Source organism: Sminthopsis crassicaudata, chromosome 4 (assembly GCF_048593235.1).
Source record: "Sminthopsis crassicaudata isolate SCR6 chromosome 4, ASM4859323v1, whole genome shotgun sequence".
NCBI lineage: Eukaryota > Metazoa > Chordata > Mammalia > Dasyuromorphia > Dasyuridae > Sminthopsis > Sminthopsis crassicaudata.
This window is the reverse complement of record NC_133620.1, coordinates 374877674-374897915: the sequence shown is the minus strand read 5'-3', so window position 1 is coordinate 374897915 and position 20242 is coordinate 374877674. Positions and strand designations below refer to the sequence as shown.

Below are 20242 nucleotides of genomic sequence, written 5' to 3'. Positions count from 1 at the left end.
AATTTAGGATTGATGTTTAGAAACAAAAATAAACTTCTTAACATTTTTCCAGTGGTTTTTCAGTGCTATTTCACTCTCTGTGATCCCATTTGGGTGTTTTCTTGGCAAAAAGGCTAAAGGGGTTTGCCATTTCCTTCTCCAGCTCGTTTTATCAGATGAGGAAACTGAGGTAAACAGGGTTAAGTGACTTGCAGAGCTAGTAAGTGTTTAAATCCAAATTTGAACTCAGGAAGATAAATCTTCCTAACTCCAGGTCTAGTGCTCAATCCACTTAGCAACCCTTCTAAAAATGTCTAAGAGACATTCAAAAATGGAATGGACTACTTGCTGCTTGGCACTTGAAGCATAAGTTGGATGATGTCTTGTTAAATACATTGTAGAAAGTTTCTTCTTTAGATTCAAGTTAAGAAACTAGATGATTTCAAGATCTCTTCCAACTCTGAAATTTGTGATTTTTTTGTTCTAGTCTAAATTATCCTTTCTTACCAAGGGAACCTCTCTCTCTCTCTCTCTCTCTCTCTCTCTCTCTCTCTCTCTCTCTCTCTCTCTCTCTCTCTCTCTCTCTCTCTCTCCTCTTTTTCTCCTCTGTCTCTATCTTTCTGCCTCTCATCTTTCTGTATCTCAGTCTCTGTCTCTATCTATCTATCTATCTATCTATCTATCTATCTATCTATCTATCTCTATCTCTCTCCTGTCTCTGTATCTTTCTGCCTCTCATCTCTCTGTATCTCAGTCTCTGCCTCTGTGTGTGTCTTTCTCTCTTTCTCTCTCTCCTGTCTCTGTCTCTTTTTGTCTCTCATCTCTGTCTTTGTGTGTGTCTCTCTCTGGGTCTCAATTCTCATGGTTCAGACATCTTTTTCCACAAACACCCTGAAATATTGCTTTGACTCTTCCACCCTATCAAGCTACAATTCAATAGCTCTGCATTCTTTCACTGATAAATTTCAAGAAACTTCACCAATGCTATATTTGGTATCTCTACACTTGGTGATGCTTCCACTTCCTCACCCACTCATCAGTGGATACTTCTTTATGTTCTTCAGCCTGCTTTCTTTCCCCACCAATATTCTAACATAACTAATTTCTGCAGTCTTCAATTTCTTTCTTAATTACCAAATCAAAGGTCTTTTTTTATTCTCTTTGGCTTTTTTGAAGTATTTGATACTATTGTGCATCCATATATCCTTGCTAGTCACTTCTTTCAATATTTCTAAAACTATTCTCTTCTACTACTCTTTCTATTTGCTGATCTTTCTTAGTTTCTCTCTGTAGTTCATTTTTATTCTGTCACCTCCTAAGTATAGGTACTCCCCAAAGTTTTGTCCTTGACTCTCATCAGATGAGGTGATAGTTGTAAAGCCCTTAGCACAATGCCTGACACATAACAAATTCTTGAATGCTTGTTCTCTTTCCCTTTCCTCCTATTTAAAATCTAGAATTATGTTTTTACTTGGCATTCTCATTCATTTTGATGGCCTCAATGATCACTTCTCTGCAGATGACTACTCCCATCCTTCTATCTCTCCAGTGAGCACCAATTCCACATTTCCAACTCCCGTTGGCCATTGTTTCTTGGATGCTTCATGGACACCTCAACTCAGTGTAGCCAAGGATGGCCTGCTTAATTTCCTTCAAAAACTGAAGCTGCTTTTTCTCCTTCTCTGCTTATTCTTAAAACTTCAGTAATTCTTCATTCTTTCTCTTCCTCCTCCTTACCAATTGACAAGTCCTATAATTCTAACTCCCCAGCAGTCCTTGAATCAATCCCTTTCTCTCCAGGCACACTGATGCCACCCTTGATCAGATCCTCATCATGACTCTCCTGGAAGAGTGTAACCGTTACTTTTGACTCACTTCTCCTGTATGCAATTCATTCTTAATTGAGTAGTTGCAATAATTTTTCAATGGCTCTCTACTATCCATAAGATAAATTCCAAAACAGAAACAAAAACAAATCCTTTCCTAGACATTTGGAGTCACCTATAATATGGCTCCAATTGATATTTTCAGATTTTATTTTGTACCATTTCCACATTCTCACCAAACTAAACTGCTACATGTTTCTTGATCTTGTCTTGTTTTCTCCCACCTATATCTTTGCATTCATGTAAGCTTCCTATGCTTGGAACACATTTTCTTTGGATCTCCATCTGATTAAAGTATTCGCCTTCTTCAAAGCTCCCCAGGTGTTAGTTCTTCCATAAAACCTTTCATGATCCCTACATTTGAAAGTGATCTTCCCACCACATATTTTTTATAAGACTTTGTCTTGACCTCTGCCTTGCCCTGACTCCTGTCTTGATCCCATTCCAATCTACCTTATCTCATACTTACGGGTATAGGTATTGTATCCCCCTTTTAGACCTTAAGCAACTTGAGGGCAGAGACCTATCCCCTAACACAATGCTCTGCACTGAGTATATTAATATTGGCCATACTGATCAAATTGAAAAGTTGAAAAAGAAAACCAGTATATTACATAAGATGGGACAATAGGGACTGCAGTGAAGGAAGGGTCAGAGGAGAAGCAGTCTTGAGGGTTAAAGACTAAAAAAGGAAGTGAGGTAGGGAGGAGCAATGTGAGATGACAATGACAGGAACATTGGGAGGGTCAGAGTGGACTCTAAGGGAAGTCTCTTACTCAGCACAGTGAGTTTCGCCTTCCGTGAGCGCAGGGCAGCTTCAGTGGCCTGGCACTCATAGGAAGCATCATCGGACAGCTCGGCATCTGTAATCTCCAAGTTGTATTGCCCAGCTTCTGCAGAGCCCACAATCCGGTATCGTGGCCATGCTGCAGGGAAGAAGAGAAGTCAGATGTCAGCTGATCTAAATGACAACCAAATTCAGATACCTCCTTTCTACTCATTCCATTATCCCAGAGGACCCCTAACCCATCTCTAAGTCCCCCATTTTGTTTTTGTCATCACCCAATCTTCTCACTCCTACCTCAAGACTTTATATTTAATTAAGGGGCAATTTCTCCTCTGTCTCACCCTCCCTCTGTTTTATCCCATGATACAACTAAGAGGTGATGAGTTCACAATCCCCTATAGCCAAAGAGGATGATGTGAGAACCTGAAAACAGAACAAAAGGAGGTGGGAGTGGGCAGAGAAGGAAGCAAAGAGTAGAAGCAGATGAAACCTCAGAGGCTGTTTGCAGACAAATGTCTCTCATAATAATAGGAAAGAAAGAGTGAGACGCAGCAAAGCGGTGGGAGGGAGAGACAGAGAATATCTGTGAAATATAGGACATCATTGCAGAGGCAGCAGCTCTCTGGGGATCCTGGTGTGGGACTTTCTCAGACTGAGACACAGACTCAGCTCTCCCTCCCTCTAGACTGAGATCTTTCCCTCATGTTCCTTGGCCTCTAGAAAGGATAGTGGGGGAAGGTTCCCTGCTGGGTAAAGAGTTTCTGGGAATGTGAAGGTGAGGGGGATGGGCTGCCTGAGACTCAGCCCTCCCTGCGTTGCCCCATCCTCATCTCTCTGTCTCCCTTCATCATTTTGACTAGCTGCCCACCCTCCCTCCTCCCTGCTCTCCGTAGCCTGACTCCCCATGCTCTCCTTCCTCCCTTTATCTCACTCTGTCCAGCCTTTTATTGATCCCTCTCACTCCATATCTATTGATCTCCCTCTGTTTCTCTCTCTCTCTATCTCAGCAATGAATCCAAGCTCCATCTCTATTCTCTTGTTGTGGATCACTACATGGCCCTCTCCATTATCTACCTCACTAGAGGAGGGCCATAACAGAAAATCCCCCAATACTCAATATCCCTCAAGTCATTTTTGTTTGGCTTGGAATATGATGTGTGTGTATGTGTTTAAAGTTCACTCATATCTGCTTTGCACTGACTATAAAGCCACGTATGAATACACGAGTATGCTGATAATATTGATATGAACATGAATATGTAGACAATAAAATGAGTTCCCTATCCCGGAGCTCTCATACTGATTGGACAATGGTGGGAGTGTGCCCAGAAGGGTGAGGGTGACCCCACAATGAAAAATTTGTTGAAGGTCAATAGTGCTTCTGATACATAGAACAACATATTGTAGGGGGAAAACTACTGGACTGAGAGACCTGGGATCTTATCAAATTTGGATTCACTAGATGGGAAAGGATCCTCTTCCTCTCTGAGCCCTCAGTTTCTCATCTATAAATGAAGGTGTAGGTTTGATGTTCCTGGAAATGCCTTTCACCTCTAACATCTGCTGAGAATCTTCTTTTCCAATTTCACATGCACCTTCTATCCTATTTCTATGGCTTTCTATTTCAGTTTCCTTGTCTTTTCTCCCCTTCTGTGACTTCAGCACCTTTCTTTAAATACAATTTTGAGAAGAGACAAATTACCTGACAAAATATCTGGGTAAGGATATATTTCTAATATGTGTGTATATGGAGATATGGGCACTTGGATAGCTATGTACACACAAACACACAAAAAGCTATATACATATGCAAACATATGTACATATGGAGATAATCAGAGAGGAGAGAAAAATGGGAGCAGAGATGACAGTAAAAGAATTGAGGAAGGGCAAGCTAGAAACAGGCAGAGAACTCCAAAGCTGCCAATGGGGATGGAAAAGCAGCTGCCTGGATGAAAGATTATTTGGGGGAGCAGGATCACAGGATCAAAGGAAAACAATCCAGAACTGGAAGGCACCTCAGATAGATAAAGACCTTACCTTTGAGGCCCTGGCCCATGCCCAGAGCCAAGCCATCCTTGGTCCACTGCACGATGCCAGAATAGTTCAGCAGCACACAAGAAAGCACAGCCCGCTGCCCAGCCACAACCGTCTGGTCAGATGGCTCCTGGCTAAATCGGGTCTGGGTTCCTGGCAGAGAGAAACAGAGGGCATCAGGTGAGGAACCAGATTCTGCTCCCTTCCCTCAATGGTGTAACTGTGTGTATGGGGGATGGGACAGAGAATTAACCTTCTCCCCTTTCTAAATCTCTCCCATTCCCCCAGGGACTGCTCCATCTTACCTTACAGCTAGTTTGCCAGGCTCCCATCCTTAGCTCTACCCCACCCCTCCTTCTCTTCAGCTTTCCATTCCATTCCCTCAGCCACCCCACTTCCTTCTTTTTCCCAGAGAAATGGGAGTTCAAAGCCATAGAGTGCTTAGAGATCTGATAGTAGCTTGGGCCACAGAGTCCAATCATCCATGTTAATCAACGATGCATAATTAACGTTGATCGCTGGCTGTGGCAGTGAGGCAGAAAGATGGTGTACAGGAGTGCAAGCATGTGCTCCCCCTCTCCTTCCCCCCATTTGGGCACTTATGTTTATCACACAGCCCTAGAGGGTGGGGGGGCCCCGCGGGATGGGGCTGCAGGGCAGGTCTGTTTGGCACCTGTTAGTCTGTGCCTGCCATCTACATGTTCATTCACACACAAGTTCCCCGAGGGTCCACGTCTATCCCTGGCTGGACTGGACCCAGGAGGGGCCCTGGCTCTACTTCCTCCCTCAACTCACACATTGTCCCGAAGCCTGCTGGCAGGATCTCTCCCTGGACGCTATTCCCTCCAGGATCTCCCGTGCACACTCACACCTGCACATGCTTAGCCCCTTGGCAGTGCCCGGTTTGGGACATGGCTTTTGTCCCGCTCCCCTTTGGAGGGAGGCACACATCGCTGCCCGGCTGGCAGAGGGGCCGGGAGCATTTGATTAGAAAACTGCAGAGTAATTGCCTTTAATTGTGAAGCCTAAATGGAGCAGGGAATTGGATTGCGGGATTTGTTCTTCCCCCCTCTTCTGTCCCCCCTTCCCCAGCTGCCCCCTCCCACTCCCTCCGGCATCGATCCAGCCAGAAAAGCAGGATGAGGGCCTGGGTTGAGCTGAACAGCTAGCTGATGAATTCAGAGAAGTGGAAGGTATCCCTGCTTCCTTAGCTGAGGAAAGTGAAGGGAGGGCCAAAGCTCCCGCTCTGCCCCTCTGCACCCCAATTTACACTATTCACACCTATGGAGACTCTAACTTAGTTCCCACTGCAGCCTTGCTTATCTATCATAATAAGAACAACGGTTAGCATGTATGTAGTCCTTTAAGGTTTCCAATATGTTTACACGTGTTAAAGAATTCTCATTTGATCAACAGAAAAACAGAAACAAAAACCGAGAGAGGTGGCTGCTACTATTCTCTACATTTTACAAATAAAGAAACTAAGGCTGGGAGATATTATACACAGCAAGTAAGCAGCTGAGGCAGAATTTAAACTCTGGTCTGCCAGCATTATGCAGCTGCCTTTCCCAATCTTTGGTGGGACTTTCCACTTCATATTCTGTGTCCTAGAGGGGAAACCCAATCCCACCATCCACTATGTGAAGTCCCACCTTCTCACCTCATCCTATCCATCTCTAAGACCGAAGAGGGAAGAGTGGTGTTATTCTGTGCCCATCAAAGCCAGGAGGTTCCTCCTGGGAAAGAGTTGTTTCCTTCCTTCCTTCCTTCCTTCCTGTCTTGTTTAGTGTTCTGGAGAGTCTGATCACAGCAACAATAGAGAAATACACTTGATGTGGAAGCAGGGGAAAATGGATGGACAAAATGCAATTTAAAACTGATTTCTATTCTCTGTTTAGTAGATTTCTAAGTCCAACTTTAGTGGTGGGATTCCTAGGAGTCTTCATTCCAAAGAAGCACAGATCCTCATGCTATCATTTCATGTTCTATTTCCCTGACCCCTGTCCCCCATCCCTGGACCTCACCTTACAGCCATAACTTCCAAGGAGTGGCGGAATAAGCCTCACCTCTATTCAAAAGGACTTTGTGCTTGGAGATCTCAATTGTAGGGGTGGTATCAGGTAAGAAGCCGGCATTATTAATTCCAGCTCTGTGCTTATTATTATTCAAATTTATTCATGTCCTTGCACATTTCTTCTGGGAGTTGGTGCAGCAAACTCCCCACAACCATTTCTCTCCCCCCACCTTATGTTTTTAAGGGTGAAACTGAAACATAACTGGGGGCAGAGATACAACAACTTGTCCTAGGGGTGCCCTGGGAGTCCTGGAGATACAATTAGTCTTAAAACTTTGGGTCCTGAGGTTTACTCAGCAGTCCTAGACGCCCTGTCCTATTTGTCTATAAGCAGTAGTGAGCAGTTTCCTCAAAAGGGTCACAGTTAAAGACTAGGATCTAGACCACCAGGAAGAAGGGATGAAGATGGGAATAAAAACAGAAATACATTTATATAATATTTTAAGGTTTTCCAAGCACTTTACATGCATGATTTGGGAAGAAATAGCTTCAGACTCCAGTTCTGTCGTTAACTAGTCTGGGTGATTTTAAGGAAATCACTTTCTCATTCTAGCACTGTTTAATCTATAAAATGAGAAAACTGATCATTTCTCAGGTCCATCACTAGCTTTAACATTCTCTGATTTATGGTTCTTTAAAGTAAGACAATGGGAAGAACTTTTCAACAAATGACTGAGTTGTAGAAGGTGACACTCAGACATTAAACTGGGTTAATGAGGTTACAAGAAAGTGGGGGAAAGTAATCCAATCTGCTTTCTTTTCTGACCCTCACTCCTCTCAACAACACAATGCCCAAGAGCAAGGCATCGTGTAGGAGTGAATTCTCGGAATGTGGAGGAGAAACCCAAATCTGTGTCCTTTTCTACTTTATCAAGCACCCTGAGAGCAAAACGTGGGGCACTATGGGGGCAGTGATGTGTTTGGGATGCAGACACACCATCATTGCCCTCATGGGCTCAGAGTCAGAAGGAAGAAGCATGGGCTCCTCCCTCAGGAGACCTCAGGCTGATGATGGGGAGGAAAATGTTGGTAACAGAGCCAAAGCAAACCCACAGAGATAAGGACAGACCATCCAACAGAAGGAAGCTCCAAAGATAAGTTGGAGGGGATAGGAAAGGATGGGAAATGCTATTAGGGAAAGGAAAGAAGCCAGTCCAAGAAGACTTTGCTGAGAGAGTGAAGTGAGGTTGGCAAGAAGGGAAAGGGAGAGAACTAGAAGAGAGTAAGGAGGCTCTCTCAGGTATCCCCTGTGCCACCCAGCCTGCTACATTTTAGGCACTTAATACTTAATTGACTTCATGATTGAATCAAGTCAGGGCTCATGACTCTGGAGTCTCCAGGACCCCAGCCCTTGAACCTAGTGATTCAGACTGGATTTCTTTGCTGTCTGGGTCTTCCACCAAGCCGCAGCTGCAGAAAGGAACCTGCCATTGGAGCGAGCAGCAATATTTCAGTTCTCTGGTCTATCATTTATCTGTCTTTTGCTTCCTGACTGGCTTCCAGGAAATGAGATGGAAGTCAAACACCAATGCTGGCAAATGACTTGCCAAGGAGAGCAGGGCCTCCCTCAGCAGGGAGCTGTGGGGAAACCAGCCCATAGAGCCAAGCCCTGACTACAAGCATAACGTGAATCAGAAGAGCAGAGCAACCCTGCTTAGCAAGGCCAGCAGCCCCAGTCTAGGGCTAATTTTTGTCAGTGATTTTCTCTGAATTCCCACCTGCTTTGATCTCTCTTTTCACCCTCTGTCTTCAGGCACCATCACATTTGTGGTGAACTCTTAAACATCCATTGTGGAGACAGGCAGAGCACACACACACACACACACACACACACACACACACACACACACAGAGCAAGGGGATTGAGGGGAGAGAGGTGAGCGATCGAGACAGAGAGAGGAGGAACTGATGCTGAGCAATAGAGACAAAGCCAGAGACACCCACACAGAAGCAAAGGGAAAGAATGAGAAATAGAGAAGCAGAGACGGAGAGGGAGGGAGAAAGGAAGGGATCTGGAGGGGAAAAATAACAAGACATCATAGATACTGAGACCATGACCCAGGAGGAATGCAGTCCCACGGAGAGAAAGCAAACACAGAAAGGGATGGTTCAGACCAAGATGGGAACAAGGTACAGCTCTGTGCAACTGTTGGCATAGATGCCAAGGGAATATGTCTGTTCATAGGTAAGCTCATTGCAGATAAAGATATGTGATAAATAGATTTTTTTCCTAGCCCTGATATCTACAGCTCAATTCTGAAACTCTGCCTTTGCATTTCTAACCACGTACTGGAGGAATATGTCATATTTCCTCCATTAAAATGGGAATTGCTGAGGTGAACAAACCAAGGTCTTGTTGGTACTAGGGATATATTCAGAGCCAGATTTAGAATGAAGTAAGAATGATTTCTGGGGAATGATTAGGAATGAGAAACTGTTTAGAAAATTTCAAGTGTAGAGAGCAACGAGGAAAGTCCCTTACACCCTATTCTTAACTCATTCCTAGCTTCCATCTCAGGTAGTTAGGTGGCACAGTGAATAATGTGGGGTCTGGAGTCAGGAAGACTCCCCTTCCTGAATTCAAATCCAGCCTTGGACACTTACAAGCTGTGTGATCCCAGGCAAGTCATGTAATCCTATTTGCCTCAGTTTCTTCATCTGTAAAATGAGCTGGAGAAGGAAATGGCAAACTACACTAAATAGGATCATGAAGAGTAGGATATGACTGATATGATCCCCCATACTTCACCCCTTAACTCAAATCCAATCTCTCACTATTTACCTAGACCAAACAGCCATCTCAGTCTAGAAGAATATACTAGTTTCCATAGAAGAATATACACATTTCCATAGCACAAAATGCCTTTCAGACAATATAGCAATTCTGTAAGCACATCCATTTATAGATGAGAAAATTAGGGTTTGGGATCACACAGATATTAAGTGGTGAAGGCAGGGATAGGTTCTTTAGCAAAAGAAGTCTAGTACAAATACTGCCTTTTCCTGACAATATACTCACTTTCCCTTTCTTCTCCCTTCTAGGACTGATCCTTCTCTTAGTTCTTCTCCTAGTTTGCAGACTCTCCTTTACTGTTCTGCATGGCCACAATCCTGACGTTTATTTTGTTGTTCTGTTGCATCCAACTTTTCGTGATCCCCTTTGGGGTTTTCTTGGCAAAGATACTGGAATAGTTTTGCCATTTCCCTCTTCAGTTCATTTTACAGATGAGGAAACTCAGGCAAATAGGATCAAATGAGTAGGCTGGGGTCACACAGCTAGTAACTATCTGAAGTTAGCTTTGAACTCAGATGTTCCTGACTACAGAATCAGTACTCTACTCTAATTCAACTACTCCTTGATGTTGATGACTCTAACCAAGTTATCACAAAAAACAACATAGGATCATAGATTTAGATCCGAATTTAACAGATGAAGAAACTGAGGCACTTGCCCCAAGTCACATAGGTAATAAGGTGTAGAGTCAATATTTAAACTTAGATCCTTTGACTCCAAATTTAGTTCTCTACTTCCTGCTCTTCTCTTCCTCCTTTGTCTTTTCCTCCTTTTCCTCCTCCTTCTCCTTCCCATCATTATAACTAGCATTTATATATGACTTCAAGGTTTATTTGTAAATATTATCTCAATTTTTCCTCACATTAAAACCCAGGAGGGCATTATTATTATCCCCATGTCACAAAGGAGGACACTGAGACAAAAGTAAGTGACTTGTCTAAATCATACAACTAGTAAGTGTCTAAGATTTGGACTCAGGTCTTTCTGACTCCGGTTCCAATACTCTAGCTACTAAGCCACTAAATGGCTTAAATGATACTGTATATATATATATACCTGAATAATGGTCACCTTAACAATATCCCTAGTCTCCACTTCAAGACCTCAAGTGATGGGAGCTATCTAGGTATCTCATTCTACTTTTGAATACCTCTAATCATTTGCACATTTTTTCCTCCGAAAAACCCAAATTTGCCCTAGTTCTGTCCCTAGGACCAAAACAAGCCTCATCTTTTTTTTTTTTTTTTTCTATTTACTCCACCCTTCCTCTTCATTATCCTTTCCAAACCATAGAGGAGAATGCAAGGAAAGGATTTGTGATTTTTGTCTGCATCATGGCCTGCACATGTAAACATATTTCTGAACATGTGTGAATCCATGTAGCCACACCTTTGCTTACACACACACACACTCATGTTCATTCACCTTCCTTGTCCCCTGACTGTTGGAATGCCATCTCTCGAGTACCCTGGCAAAAACCTGTGCCCCTTTACCCAGAGTCCTGAGCTTCAATCCCAACATTGTTCCTTCCCACCCAGTTGACACACTCCCCCACCTCCCCAGTCCCGGACCCAGTGGATCCAGTTCTCCCTGGAAGCTAGCAAGGGCAGAGGAGAAAAAGGAGCTGGGGTGAGGAGGGGGTAGGCCAGAACCCTGTCTCCCTGGATTTATCAAACGGGACCGTAATGAACCCCCTGGGCCCAAGCTTCATTCCCTGCACTCTCTGCTCCCGATTACACCGACCCGTTCAAAGGGAAGCCTTTGATTCGCGCCGACAGCTTTCAGATGGAACTAAATCTCTCCACGCTCTACTCTTCTTCAGCTGCTGATGCTCCCTCCCCCCCCTTTCCTCTCTCACATCTCCTCTCCTCCTCCCCCTTCCACCACCCCCTCCAAGCCATTCCTTTCCGATCTATGAAAAATACAACAGTCAGAGAGGCCCCCCTCATGTTGGATTCTCTTATGGAGAAAAGAGGGTTTCAATTCTCCAGGCCGGGCCAGTGGAGTGGAAAGAAAAGAAGAAAGAGAGAGAGAGAGATTTATACTTTTGATAGAGAGGGAGAGGAAGCTTAGGAAGAAGGGGGAAGGAGGAGGAGAAACAGAGGAGGTGGGATAGGGAAGCATCAGCCTGAGGAAAGACAGAGATAGAGAATGGAGGGAGAGAGATCAAGACAGAAACGAGGGGAAGAGATTAAGAAATGGATGGGAGTAGGGTAAGATGGCAGACTGTGTTCATGCTGAGAGAAGGAAGTAGGGTTTGAGAGAAGAAAGTTAGGGGAGCAGGAGGCAGAGGGGAAGAGCTGGGGAGACAGACTGAGTCCAAATCAAGGAAAAGTTACAACCAAATAGAACCTCGATATTCAGAAGTCTCTGCCCTGGAGATGCACCTTCTCTCCTCTATCAGGCTGGCAGCTCCATTGCTCAGCCTGCCCATCTGTTAGAGTGTAAACTCCTGGAGAGTAGGACATGTTTCATTTGTCTTTGTGGTCCAAATGCTGGGCACAATGCCTTAGCACATAGTAGGAGCTTAATACATGCTAGATGATGGATTAATTTATATTCTAGCCTCTAGCTCATCCAGGGGAAAATTGGGAATAAGGGACACCCAGAAGATCACTCTTTTTTAGAGTTGTTCTGTCAAATGGAGAGCAATGTCCATTGAAGGGCTCCTTCAGCTTTAGATCCCTTATGCTATAATACCTAGTCTCATGCTCTATGAAACTTCTATAACTCCACAGATCAAGACCCACCTCTTCTTTGCTAGACTTCTAGGCCTTCCCATAACCTCCATGGCCTCCTACTCGATTGGACTGTATTGAGTGCTTAGCCCAGTACCTGGCCCATAGTAAAAATTTAATAAATGATCTTCCTTTACTTCTAATACAAAATGATAAGAATTCTTGCTCTTATGGAGTTTATAATCTACTGGGCTGGAAGAGGAACATGGCAATATATATAGAAACAAATACAAGATAATTTGAGGAAGGAATGTTTTCCTCTAGGAGGTGATACCTGAAGTGAGCCTTGAAGAAACTTAAGGATTCTAAAAGACCACAGTAAAGAGAAAGTATGTTCCAGCCATTCAGAGCATCCTATGTAAAGGAAGCATAGTAGATAGAGCACCTGGAGTCAGGAAGTTTTATGTTCTTGAGGTCAAATGTGACCTCAGACATTTCCTAACTTGGTGCCTTGGGCAAGTCACTTAACCCTGTTTGCCTCAGTTTCCTCATCTGTAAATTGAATGACGAAGGAAGTGTCAAACCACTTTAGTATCTTTGCCAAGAAAACCCCAAGTGGGGTCATAAAAAAAGTCAGACATAAGTGAAATAACTGAATAACAATAATGAAAAGCAAGGGAAGTAGACAAAATATGTCCAGAAGGAGACTTTTGTTCAAATCTTCATTCTGCTTTTAATTCACTGAGCCTTCCCCAGCCCCTTTCAATTCCAGGGCCTTGCCTCTGTTAATTATTTCCTATTTATCCTGCACATAACTTGCTTTGTAAATATTTACTTCCACACTGCCTTTCCCAGTATATTGCAAGCTCCTTGAGGGCAGTGATAGTATTTTGTTTCTTTTTGTACTTCCAACATTTAACATAGTGTCTGATAGTAGATGCTTTTAAAAAAATTTATTGATTGATCTTTTTACTTCTCCAGCCCTCAGCTTTCCAATTTGTAAAATTTAATTCTGAAATTCAAGTCCACAATTCAACAAACATTTAAATCCTTTACTTTGTTCAAGACACTGTTCTAGGAAATAGAAGGTAGAAAAAGACAGTTCTTGTCTTCAAGGAGCTTACATATTGGGAGGAGAAGCACTAGCTCTAGAATAAGAGGATCCATGTTTGAAATCCACCTCAGATGCTTACTATCTTGGGCAAATCATTTGGTCTCCTAAGATCTCAGTTTCTTTATAAGATGAAGAGATTAGACTAGCTAGAAGAGTCCTTTCTAGCTTAAGAAATACAATTTCTGTACAAACAGACGCATATATTTAAGGATCAGAAGAGGCTTAGCAACTAGAAGAATCTGAAAAGCTTTTCCATGAGCTTGGTCTTGAAGGGGATAAGAAATTCTAAGAGTTAGAAGGAATTTACTTCAAGGATGGGAAGGCAGTTTATAAAACTTATGGAGACATAAGGTTGAATGCACAGGTCTAAGGAACAGCAAGTAGAAAATTTGACTGAAATAATTTGTTGGATAAAAGAATAAAATGATTAAATCCCCCTATAAAGGTTGCTTAGGCTCAGATTATGAAAGACTTTAAATGCCAAGGTAAGAATTTGTATTTTATCCCAAAGGTAACAAGGAACTATTGATGGTTCTTGAAGAGAGACATAGTCAAACTTGAGCTTTAAGAAGACCAATTTTTTTTGCAGTTTTGTGGGTAATGAATTGAAGGGTGGGAGATCCTGGAGCTTAAAGTCTAATTAAGAGGTTTTACAATAACTCAGGAACTAGAGTAATAGATGAAAGAATTTCAAGAAAAGGCGACACATTCAAAATTTGTTATGAGGCAGAATCAACAAAATTTCATCTTAAGAGACAGAAGATTCTATGAAAGAATCTGCTTTGAAAGCCTGCATTTGGAGCCAGGTGTCCTAATAGCTCAGGTCAATACTTTTATACTGTCCTTTGCCTTCCTGATTCCATTCATTTCCCTTTCACTCAGTCCCAATCACCTCAGAGGCCATCTCTGAGATGAGGGAGGGATGGGCAGCTGCAGGGGGTATCTTTCAAAAGACCAGATGGGATTTTATAACTGGCCAAAATTTGGAATAGCTTCTGTCCACCTGGGCAGAATGCCACTGTGGGCTGCTGGTTGGTTAGTCATTGGGAATGGTAAGAGTGGAACCCATAAAAGAGGGTGAAAAAAATGGAAGGCATTCACTAATTGGTTGCTGTGCCTCAGTAGACCCCTCCCCATAGACACACATACATACACATACACACACACACACACACACACACACAAAGCTTCAACTACCAGGAGTTCCCAGCTGACTTTTCCTTTAACCTTGGGGAGTAAAAAAAAATGTCTGTAGAGATTACTGTGGATTGTCTCTGTTAACCAAACTTGTCTAGGCTCCTAGATTTTTTCCATGTTCAGCCAATCTATCAAGTGTGTACTGTGTAGAGAGTCCTGTGCCAGGGCTGTAATAAAAGAGAAGTGTAAAAAAATGAGAAGAGAAGTTACTTCCCATCTATAACGGATTCTGTAACATGATTTATGCAAAAAAAAAAAAAAAAAAAAAAAAAAAAAAAGAAGAAGAAGGCTGAGAGTCTCGGTTATGGTCCTTAGCAAGTCTGCCATTCACTGTCTGGGAGCCAATGTAGCACGAGAGCAGGACAGGTCATGTTCCTTCTGTAGTCTTAGATTACCTGTCAGTCTGGAGCCACTTAGCCTCATAAATGCTTTGAGATCCATCAGTGAAAGGGCCAGGAAGAGCAAATTCTTGCAGCTGATCTGTTTCTTTCGGACTTCAAACTGCTTCTGCCCTGCCAACCCCAAGGCACCATGAGCCAAGACCAAACTGACAACTATATGCAAATGTGTCCTGGCAGGGGATTCTGGGAATGTTTTATGGGAAGGACAATGGTGTAGTGAGCAGCAGGTTTGGCTATAACAGGTATGACAGGCAGAGATGGGGAGGGGGTGGGGGGTCAGGTGGTGTAGATGGTTCAGCAGAAAAATTAAATTTCACTCTGGGTTACATGGGGAAGGGAAAGGAGGTGAATGAAGCAAGGGAGGCAGGTGGCAGCCAAGGTCTGAAATCAGAAAAGAGACAGTAAAGGTAAGGAGGGGTGGGGTGGGAACAGAGATAGAAACATAATGAGAGAGAGAGAGAGAGAGAGAGAGAGAGAGAGAGAGAGAGAGAGAGAGAGAGAGAGAGAGAGAGAGAAGAGAAAGAAGGGGGGAGAAAGAGGGGGGAGAAAGAGGGGAGAGGAGGAAGAGAGAGAGGAGAGGGCAAAAGCAGAGGAGGAAGAAGAGAATAGAGGCTGGGAGACAAAGAAACGACAGCAGGAATGAGAAGACAGACAGAACAATAGGCAGACACAGAGAGGCAGACATAAAAAAAAAGAGTGAGAACTGAGCGACTGCAAGACAGAGACATAGACAGCAGGAATAAGACAAAGACAAAACCAGACAGTGAGAGAAAGAAGCTGAGGGAGTGCCGGGGAGATTCAGAAAGTGAATGGATACAGTACAGAGACAGAGATGAGTTGAGCATAAGAAAAGAGAGAAGTAAATGAAGAGAGAGATTGGGAAGAAAAGTAAGGGTGACACTATATAGAGAGCAAGGAATTAGAGACAGGGAGAGAAAGAAGAAAAAACAAGTGAGGACCATGAGAAATAGCCAAATAGGAGAGAGAGAGAGAGAGAAAGAAAGTGGTGGGATGGGGGAGGGGAAAGATGGAAGGGAAAAAGAAATCAGAAGAAGGAGGTAGTGGAAAAAATGAGAATAAGATAAAAAGTAGGGAGACATGGTTAATAAGTGGGAGGGAAGAACAGGTTTGAGGTTTTTTTTTTTAATTGGACCGGAAAGAACCAGTAGAGAAAGGAAAATAAAAATGAAGGCAGGATGGACAGAGGGAAACAGGAGGAAGGAAGACTGGAGGAAAGAAGGGAGGGGAGGAAAGCGACAGGGTGGTGCAAAAAACAGTAAAGGTCAGTGGGAGGGATCTTAGGAAGAATTACCAATTTCTGGGCTCCCTGAAAGTCTAGAGCACTTAGTCTGATGAAAAAGAAATAAATTGTCGGGAAATGGAGGAAATTTCTGTCAGAATTAGCCAAAAGGGGCATCAGGGAACTGGAAAAAAAAATTTTTTTATTGACTGAGAGATTGAGGAAACAATTCAAAGCAAAGCTCCCCTTTGGGAAGCCATTCTGGGACCCTGCTATTCCACTGTCCTGAGAATTACAGTCTGACCTTCTCCTTCCAGCCTCTGACATCTTACACACACACACACACACACACACACACACACACACACACACACACACACACACACAATTTTAACCACATATGTGTTGACAAAATATTTGCTGTTTGGAGTGCATCCAAAAGAGTCTGTCTGATTGAACACATTTAACCTTGCTAATCCTAGATTCCTAGAGAATTCCTCTCCACTCTCCACTCCCCTCACCACCACCCTGCCCCCAGAGCTCTCCCTGCCTCTATGATTTGTGACTGACTTTCTAGCTTCATGGCATTCAATATAATGCTAATTAAAGAAAAGAGCCCTGGAAAAAAATGTGCTTCTTCATTCTGAGGCCTCAGTTTCCTCATCTGTAAAACGAGAAGAGCAGACTTGGTGAAATCTTAAGGCCTTTTCCAATTTAAAATCCATAATCTTGGACAACCACATGACATAAGACACTTATTAACTGCATAATCCTGGACAAGCAGTTTCACTTCTGTCTACCTCAGGTTCCTCATCTGTAAAATGGCAAGGATATAAGTGCTATTATTCCAAAGTTATTGTAAGCATCAAATGAGATAATAGTTGCAAAGCTCTTTGCAAACCATAAATCACTATATAAATTTAAGTATTATTATTATCCTACAATCTCTTCTGGCAAAGAATTTTATAAGTCCTCAGGATTCTGCATGTTTTTAATCGTACCAAGTTTCCATGTCCACACTATTTTCGGTGCATATGTGCATATGATTGTGTGCATAAATATAAAATATAGACATATACAAACATACCTACATGCATACATTCAAAGCCCAGAATATATGGGTTCAAATCCTGCCTCTGGCATATAATGATTATGACATTGGTCAAATCACTTGACTTATTAGTGTTCTGGACTTTTTTTTTTTTTTTTGGCCAGTCAACTACCAGGCACTGGGTTAAGCACTAATAATATAAAAAAGGCAAAATACAGTCCCTGCTCTAAAGGAGCCTAACAGCCTAGGGGGAAGCAGCAATTAAACAATTATAACTAAACAAAACTGGGAATGGGGGACAACTCCTTAAGAAAAGATGTTGACCAACACTATTTTCTTTCCTGGGAGTTTCCCATACCAATGAAATCAAAAGTATTTTCTCTGTCTTTATCCTAATCATTAGATTGTAATCTCTTTGAGAGGAGGAACTATCTTTTAACCTCTTTGTGTCCCCTGCACTTGTCAGGCACATAGTAGGCTCTTAATAAATAGCTTAGAAATTTCTTTGTTCTCTTTTTAAAATTTCTATCCATCCTTCAAAACTCAATGAAAACAGTACCTACTCTGTGAAGCCTTTATAAATCTTCTTAGTCAATAGCAACCTTCCATCTTTGATCTCAAATAGCACAGGTGTATTTCTCTAATTTACCTTTTTAATATTTTATATGGTGGTTATAAACTACATAAGGGCAGAATTAAATTTGGTGTCTTTCTCTGTCATTCTCTGTCCATCATCTATAAACAATGATGCTCTTTAGTTGAGATAAGTTAATAAGCTAGAGAGTAGTGAAATATATAGGCAGGGCTTACATGGCTAATATTTATATAGTGCTTTAATATTTACAACCCTCTGAAACATTATTATCTTTATCTGAAAGAAGAAGAAACTGAGGCTATGGGAGAGAAGCAATGGCTACAGCCCAGAAGTGTCAAATTTCTCCTCCTCTCAAGTACTTTGCTCTTTTCACTGAAATGCTGGGAAACTGCTTAAAACTTGGCGCTGATCATAAAATTTGTGTGAAATCTGATTTGGAGGGGGTACATGGTAAAGGAGAGAAGACCTGTTATTATAACAGTTCAGGCAGGTGGTAATGAGAATATGCACTGAGGCAGTAGCAGTGGAAATAGAGGAAAAAAGATGAATGGGAGTGATACTATGGGAAGAGAATTTACAGGAAATGGTAGCTGACTAGATAAGATAGGTAGAGTACAAATTGCCCAGGATAACACCAAGGTTTCTAACACAGGGGGTTGAACGAATGGGGCTAGCACTTCCAGAACAGACATCAAAAGGAGATGCAGGTTTGGACGGAAAGAAAAGTGAACTCAGTTTTGCAAAGCTGAGTTTGTGGGACTGATGGGGATAGAGATGTGATTCTGGAGCTCAGGAGGAAAGTCTGGACTGGATACAGTAGAAGAAACCATGAGAGTGAATTAATTTCCCAAGAGAAAGAATACAGAAAGAAAAACAGAGTGCCAAATATAGAAACTTGGTGATGGGGAGGGGGAAGGGAGAAAGACAACAATGAAAAGCCATCAAAGAATTCAAAGAAGCAGCAGAAAATGAGGAGGAGGATCAGAAGATCATGATGTTTCTAAAGTCGAGGAAGAAAAGAGTATCCAATAGGAGATGGTAGTTAACAACATTGGGAGTTTCAAGGTAAAGAGAAATGATTTGATGGAGATCATTAATGACTCTCAGAAAAGCAGACTGTTCCCCTCATTCTGCCATTCTTTCCATATTATAGGTCAAAGGCTCATGGGTTCACTGTCTCCCACTGTACCCGGAATCTTAGTGATACGGCACAACAGAAAGAATATTAGAAACAAGAACTCAAATTTTAGCTTGAACACCTATTGTTTAAGTCGAAATTTCTCTAAGTTTCAATTTCCTCATTTGTGAAATGAGGTTGGACTAACTTGTCAAGATCACTTTCAACTCTAAACACTATGATCTTATGAATCTTCATGACAATGGAGAAAATGCCTCCTGAATTAGGAAGGTAGATGATTTGGAGCTCCAAAAACCTCCTTTCAGTTCACTTGATTATTCTTCATTACAATTATGAATATAACATTCTACTATCCAATAATGGCAGACCTATAAATGCTACCTATAATAACATGGAATCATTAGTCACTCTCTCTACTCTAGATTACCTATATTTCTAATATTGAAAAAGTATATTATCTTTTTTTTTAAAAAAAGTGCACTTCTCTTGGACACTTAAAGCCATTAAAGCTTATCAGTTAGTATCATTTCAGTGGAGTTAGGCCTGAGTGATGGCTGTCAGACTTATAGAAGAGACTTCCCAGCGAAACTACCTGCCCACAGTCCATGGACAATGTCATGGTGTGTGTTTAAAACAAACCTACACAAAACAAAAGTCCTGGGTAAACCTTGATCACATTATTTTAAAATTGAAAAGAAAAGAAGTTCACTGTGACATTAATGCTCCTCATCAGGTTTAATTTGAATATTAGAATATAAATTGAAGATTTCTCAAGTAAATCCTATTTATCTTTTTTCTTACTTTAAATGAGTAGACTGCAATTCCTTGAAGTCAGGGAATATATGTTATTACAGCTCTAAATACCCTTGGCCTGTGAGACAACATATGATCATTCATAAATGTATTTATTTTATCTTTAATTTTTAGAAATGGGTGAAGGAGAGGGCAAGAGATTCAGAAGGAGAAAGACAAGACTTTTATCTTCAATGAGACTCCAGTTTAATAGGAGATACAAAGTCCTTATCTCAAAGAAGTTCCATTATAATGGAGGAAATAGGACCCTCTCCTCAACACTCTAGAAAGCAGACCCACAGTGATAGAGCTATAAGTATAGCTAATCTGGGTAGACCGAGCTCTGGATTTTCATAATGGGAAAGTTTAGAAGAAGCAAGACAGAGGCTATGAATCTGGGAGGTCTTCCTGAAGGAGGAAAGTATAGAACATTTAGTTCTATAGTTTAGAAAGTATAGAATATTTAGAGAAAAAGAGGC

General features: G+C 42.0%; 1 protein-coding gene across 2 annotated transcripts in view; it reads right to left on the bottom strand.

Annotated features, from left to right (window-relative positions):
- KIRREL1 (kirre like nephrin family adhesion molecule 1) overlaps positions 1-20242 on the bottom strand; it is a 154523-nt gene that overhangs the window by 33388 nt on the left and 100893 nt on the right. For both annotated transcript variants that reach the window (XM_074262248.1, XM_074262247.1), the window contains exons 2-3: positions 4693-4842; positions 2642-2791 (exon numbers count right to left, since the gene is read on the bottom strand). In XM_074262248.1, coding sequence (XP_074118349.1) covers positions 2642-2791; positions 4693-4842 — 300 coding nt within the window. The remainder of the gene's footprint in view (positions 1-2641; positions 2792-4692; positions 4843-20242) is intronic.